This window comes from Pecten maximus, chromosome 2, assembly GCF_902652985.1.
Source record: "Pecten maximus chromosome 2, xPecMax1.1, whole genome shotgun sequence".
NCBI lineage: Eukaryota > Metazoa > Mollusca > Bivalvia > Pectinida > Pectinidae > Pecten > Pecten maximus.
This window is the reverse complement of record NC_047016.1, coordinates 38,080,692-38,087,981: the sequence shown is the minus strand read 5'-3', so window position 1 is coordinate 38,087,981 and position 7,290 is coordinate 38,080,692. Positions and strand designations below refer to the sequence as shown.

Sequence of the window (7,290 nt, the reverse complement as noted above, 5' to 3'; positions counted from 1 at the left end):
TCTGGTGCTTTTCGGGAAGGAGTAAATGGTGGAATTTCCACACTCTTTGTGCTATTAAATATCCGGTCATTAAAATCATTTACCATAAGATACGACTAAGGCTTACATCAAAATAATTAAATGGTACTATGAATACGTCAATTTCAGATTTCTTTAAATATTCGTTGATAGTTTATATATGCATATATAAAGTTACTGTTATTTGAAGCACTGTTTTGCATGAGTTGGGAAAGTGGTGTGGGTATTTCGTTGGTCCGCCAAATTTCGGCAGGTTTCCGCGCTTTACCCCATATCAATATAGTTTGTTTCACAACAAACCAAATAATAACTACACAGCTGGCATGTCTACTCTGCAGATATAACTGTCACATAACGTCTTCTTTATTCACATGTCGTAACACATTTTCAGGTAACTTCCATTGTCAATTATTGCTGTTAGGCGACACAATAGACATCTAGATAAATGCAGTTCCCTAGAAGATTGAGATGTTTCTATGACCATGCTTATGCTAATTTTAAGTTTGTTCAAGGTTCTTAAAGTTCGGAAAGTGTCCGAAGTTACCCGATCTCAAATTTTATAAAGGTTATGATCCACAAAAATCAGATGATCACAGGTTAATTATCTGTCATTATAGTATTAATTGTACCACAATGGTTGTCGGTGTACACAGGTCAAACTATGTACATATACCAGGTTACACAGACTAACCTGACCAGTGTAGTGTACCACATGGGTTGTCAGGTTACACAGGTTAATGCGACAGATATATTGAACAACATATGTAGGTGTCAGATTGCACAGGTTAATATGACCAATACATTGTACAAAATGGGATGTCAGATTACAAGGTTTAAATCTGACCATTATATTGTACCTCATGGGGTGTTGTAATATTACCACATGGGTCGTCAGATTACACAGGTAAATATATGTACCATGTGGGGTGTCAGATTACACAGGTTAATATGACCAGGGTAATGTAATATGTACCACATGGGTTGTCTGATAGCACAGGTAAATCTTACCAATATATTGTACTACATGGATTGTCAGATGACCCAGGTGAATCTGAAATATTGTGCCACATGGAGTGTCGGATTACACAGGTTAATGTGACAGATATATTGAACAACATATATAGGTGTCAGATTGCACAGGTTAATATGACCAATACATTGTACAAAATGGGATGTAAGATTACAAGGTTTAAATCTGACCATTATATTGTACCACATGGGGTGTTGTAATATTACCACATGGGTCATCAGATTACACAGGTAAATCTATGTACTATATGGGGTGTCAGATAACACAGGTTAATATGACCAGGGTAATGTAATTTGTACCACATGGGTTGTCTGATAGCATAGGTAAATCTTACCAATACATGTATATTGTACTATATGTACATGGATTGTCAGATGACCCAGGTGAATACGAAATATTATGCCACATGGAGTATCAGATTACACAGGGTAATCTGACCAATATATTGTGCCACATTGAATGTTAGTTTACACAGGTTAATCCAATGCTTTGAACATTGTGAGAATATATTATGAGAATATTGCATGGCCGATGGGTAACATAACACAGCTCCTCATATGATTTTACTTACTTAAATTTTTCATCCGTTTTGTATTAAGTGAACATATATACATGTATAATGTGATGGTTCTTGTTTTCCAGATCAATGTTAGGAATCCTAATGTGACTGGAGATCATGGAGACTACAGAATGTCTTAAAGATGTTCCAGAACTTCAACTAAACAAGTCATGCCTTTTTACCAAAACTATTCTTGTTGAAGGGTCGGGCTTAGCCAGACCTCAAGATCAGGCTACATGTTCAGTCATCGTAGAATCAAAAGACCTTCCAGTGTCCGATAGACAATGTGGTGAGGGAAGCTTGCTTGTTTGTACTATAGGGGAGCTGGACAGTGAGCATGATCTATTTATAGATAAATGTATAACCACAATGAGGATCAATGAAGTTGCAACATTTCAAAGTAAAGTTGCCTTCGAGGGGTTTGAAAGGCCATGTGTAGTTACCATAACACTTCAACACTTTGAAAACCCTTCAGGATGGCCACTTTTGACCAACACCCAGAAATACGAGAAAGCAAAAGAACACAAACAAACCGGGGTGGAACTGTTTAAACAAGACCAAATAAAAAGTGCCTTCAGACAGTTCAGTAAAGCAACAAAGTACCTCCTCCTCATTGATAAAAGTACGGAAGTACCAGGAATACTTTGAAAAGCTACTTTATGAATGTCATCTCAACCTGGCAGCCTGCCAACTCAAGTTTCCCTCGGCAGCAGACCATGTTATCACAAATTGCTCAAAGGCTTTAATTCTGGATAACAAAAATGTGAAAGGCCATGTTCGAAGAGGCCAGGCTTATTTGTCAAAGGGAGACTACTCCGCAGCAGCACAAGATTTCAACAAGGGACTACAGTTCAATCCTGAAAATAAGTTTATCAAAAATCTCCTCATGAAAGCTCATAAAGGCCAACGTGCTGAAAATAGGCAACTATCATCAGGACTAAGCCAGATGTTTACATGAAGATGTCGGCAATCACTTAGGAATTATGACAATCATCAAAACTCAGGCAGATTTTTACCTGATATTATCAGTGATCTCAAATGTATGACAATCATGTGGACTTAGCCAAATGGTTTACTCAAATTGACAAATGGATGCTAATGGTTTACTCAAATTGACAAATGGTTGCTAAGTTATAAGAATCATTAGGACTCAACCAGATGTTAACTTGAAATTGTCAGTGATGAATGAGGTGTTTTGGTTAGGTGATTTGGTGCCATAGATTATTAGTTCCAGTTCAGGTCAGGGCAGGAGTGAACTTTATATGAAGGTCTCGATCTGATGATCTTCGGCAATGATTCACCAAACCAGAAATACAACCTAGGGGTGTTACCACCTTACCAAGTCAACATCTCTAAACAGATATAACAATTTTTGTCCATGTATATATGATTAATATGTAGTAGGAGTCGAAAAATGCACGGCCAGACCGGGGTTCGAACCCGGGACCTCCGAACACTAGCCGGATGCCCTACCGATTGAGCTACCTGGTCGCCAATGATCGACCTGGTCCAGTTCTGCTATAAATATACATAGCAACACAGGGGCTTGTATCATCTAATATACCATTTGTTACTATATATGATCATGTCAGGGTATCAGACTGTCAATCACTACATATTTTCCTACTTCATTTCAAATTTGAAAAGTTGACATGTGTAGATCTAAAAATGTATATTTCTATGCATAAAATTTTTTTTGGATGCTTGCCTTCTAGTTAGAGAATGAATGATAGTCAAGTCTGAGTAAGGTATCAGGTATATGTATGGACGATTTAGGTAACACACTGGTGTGATGTGTACTGATGTAGATTTATGTACATGTATTCCATGTTTGATATCTCCTATGCCTTTAGTATTTGGGTTTCTTCATATTTCACATCTAAGAAAAGGATTTGTTAAAGAAGTATGTGTACTAGAAAAAGAGGCATCATCTATTATTTTTAAATGATAATGTAAACTATATATATGATAAAAAAAATAGGGTGGGGTTGAGGGGGGGGGGGGTGGGTAGATATTGGTAAACCTCCAGTTTTTTTAATACTTAATCCAAAGGAATTGAATCTCCTGGGTGTCTTTGGCCGCCACATTCTTGTTGATTCAGGAACAATATAGAACACATTCTTGTCAATTTTCATCCTTTTCACCAGGAACATGACAGAATACAATCATGGTGTCCACAAAACAACCAGACAGCGTAAAAAAATCAACGTGATGGCACTCTATCTTTATTAGTTAATCTTTGCAGACCAGATATCATTTATGATTACAGTATAGCAATTTCCCAAATCAATGATGTTTATTGAACACAATATGAATGACATACAGACTGATGGCAGTGTAAATTTACATTTCCTGGTCCTGCTGTTGAGGTGGTATGAGATTCTTGTTCCTAGAATACGTTCTGTACTTTGTTCTCAGTGTTACAGCGATAAGAACATTGTTCCCATGTTCGATATCAGCTAAGAACAGTGTTCTTTGTCACCCAAATATACCTCTTATGTATACGTCACCAAGGGAATTCTCGTATATTTTTACCATGATATCTTAACATGTTACTGACACCTTTGGTTGCAGTGAAAATGAAATGGATATATCTTACTTGAGTGGTTGTTTATAAGATTAATGAAATGTATATTGTTTCCAAACTAACCAACGATTTGAAAAATATTAAACTATTTTTCTACAAACTGAATTACGTCTGTCTTAATTCCGATATTTGGCTGCTCCACTTTGACCCCTGGTTTTACAGCAACTACTGAATGAAAATTTCTGGAGTAGGATTAAAGAAAAAAAATTCTGTCTTAGTTTCCATATTTGGCTGAACCACTATGACCCCTGGTTTCACAGCAACTTCATCTTTACAAAGTATTTTCTCGTTTCCCTAGTCATGTTTTAGACTAACAGTAAATTTAAACCTTCAGGAGAAGTAGGATTACACAGTAAAACAACAATCCCTATTTCCCCTATTGCTGTCCCAACTGGGCACCCCTGTCATGTAGGGGTCAAACAACCCTTATTTATTAAAATAACCTATTTACTTATACTATATATTTGTTAAATTTTATGGGGCTAATATTTTGTGGTTAGCCTTAAGCTTGTCAGACCTATATCACAGATATTAAATCTTTGCAACCTTGCATTTGTGTATACAAGGTATATTTAACGATACATAACATGTTTATAATCCCCTTAGTACAGAGGGGCGACGCCCCCCATGGGTAACTTGGCTGAAATTTTGCTTTAAACCCTACTCCTGAATGGATTACAATCAAATAAGGTCTGAAATATCACTAGCTGAGGACAGACAATTTATATAAATGAGGCTGGTTTGATCACTTGGGATGGAGGGGTGTGTCTCTGCTGTAGGTCTTTGACAGATGACCATTTAGGCCCATGGGAGATCATTTTGTTTATTTGTGATGTTTTTGGCAGTTTATATAAACACAATGACAAAACACCAAGGTACCTATTTATGTTGGTGATTGTTAACAAAACACTGAAGAAAATCTCTGAATAATTATTTATTTCACACACAACATTCAAACATTATACATAAATTTATATAATAGTGAATCTCATCAAATTCTCATGAAATCAATTGTAAATTCTCATGTTAACACTACATATACTGGTACACATATATACACATACTCCATGTTACCTTCGTCAGCATACACAAGTATAAGTGGGAGTTTCGTCAAATCAAAACTGGGGCAAATTTCATGACCTTATACCATTTAAATGTGTAATAACTGAATGATTGACAAATGGCAGGCCAACAGTACTAGTGTATTTACCCTTAGTGAAATCGGTGACTGCACTGCGGCAGCCATCACAATATGCTTCCAGTTAAATTGCAGAAACTTTTTGGGGTATAAAATCTCAGTGCATTTTATACTCAAAACAGTTGATATGTACGTGAAGTCAAAACAAGTAGTCCCAACAAATTAAGTTTTGATGTCCAACAGTTTAATCTAAAATATGGGAATACGATAAATGTATTCAGAAAAATTCAAAACATTTTCAATACTGAACTGTCATTTTATCATACCTAGAACACAGGTATACAAAATAGAACAGGTGTGATTTTATTGACTTTAAAGTCTTCAAATTACTTTACTGTGCATTTTAATACAAATAAGATAAAAAAAAAAAGCAATACAAGAGGTCACAAAGCAAAAACATGGTAAATTACTGTAACTGTACATGTATTAACCCAGATAGGGCAGGTGTGGAATGTATACTTATAAACTTAGAAGAATTTCAAAAACTTACTCCAACAACTTCAGAGTTTTTGGGTGAGGACCGTTACACTGACGTTAGTGATAACTGATGATAGCTAAAATTAATCTATCTCAAAAAACATACAAGTTAGGTATTATGATACATAAATACTGATAATGAGGGCATTTACCCATTACAGGAGTTGTTTATGATGGACATGTTAGAAAAATAAAATACATACCATATTTATCCACATATAAGATCCCTCCCATAGTGTAAAAGTTTAGTACCATATTTATCATCATATAGCCCCTCCCCTTGTGTAAAAGCCCAGTATTAATGTTGGGGGAGTGCTTATTGATGGACCATTTCAGCTTACCATGTACTGATTCAAAATTGATGATTATTTGTGGACAGGGCTTATTTGTGGATTAATACAGTATATGACATAATGCACCTAGTAAGTAAATCACAATGGTTTAAACAATGGAACATCTATATTTGTATTTTACAAAAATCTTAACAATAACATCATCACAAACAGGGTTGGGGTAATTGTAATTTGTAATTACATGTAATTGTGCTCATCCCTGGAATTCACAAATTTGTTATTTAGCTACCCATGTATATACCATTCTCATGTCAAAAATCTGCTTTCTACATTCTCTATTTTATCTATTAAAACAAAAAATCAGAGCCAACACACATACACTGTACATTTTTTTTTAATTCCTGCTCACTAACATTCCCAAGGTAAATAATTCTGCACAGCAGAATTTGAACATACGTGGAAATGTTACTTTCCAAATTAGTTGTTTTATCGACTTTTTTATATCATTGAAATTTACCCCCTTTTTCACTCAAATGACTTCATTTCTCAACAATAATACAAAAAAAAAAAAAAAAAAAAAAATGGCTACCACAAAACAGAAAGTGTTGGAATTTCCATCATCACAGTGGATGTGTATGCACGAAGATTCATATATTATAAAACTTTTTACATTTATTTTTATTTTGATATAATAATTTGTAGAATCTACTAAAGCAACCAAAAATGAGTCAGACTTCACAATCTTATCGCACTAGTGTAATTATGTAAATATGTAAATATGTAAATATGTAAAGCGAATTGAAACAGCAAAACTTCACAACCCTATCATACATATGTAATTATTTAATTATGTAAAGTGAAATCATCTACAATATATTCCAAAAGGGAAAATCTTCACAATGTTAAAGTACTTGTGCAATAATGTAAAGCCAAATGCAATCTATTAAAAAAATGGTGTAACATCACAACCCTATCATACATGTATAAAAAAAATAGTTATGTAAAGCTCAATGCAATCGATTGAAAAATAATGTAACTCGCTTATTACGAAACATTTGTAACTTCTCACAGAGTGTATATACAAAAGTGTACAAGAGTTGTCAGAAGTCACCCAGAAGGGTAAAATTC

General features: G+C 34.9%; 1 protein-coding gene across 1 annotated transcript; it reads left to right on the top strand.

Annotated features, from left to right (window-relative positions):
* Nucleotides 1-307: 307 nt before the first annotated feature.
* On the top strand, nt 308-2,688 carry LOC117321999 (peptidyl-prolyl cis-trans isomerase FKBP4-like). Its single transcript, XM_033876693.1, is given in 3 exon segments — nt 308-409; nt 1,691-2,239; nt 2,241-2,688. Coding segments are annotated over 2 exon segments (840 nt in total). The 5' UTR covers nt 308-409; nt 1,691-1,724; the 3' UTR covers nt 2,566-2,688.
* Nucleotides 2,689-7,290: the final 4,602 nt, after the last annotated feature.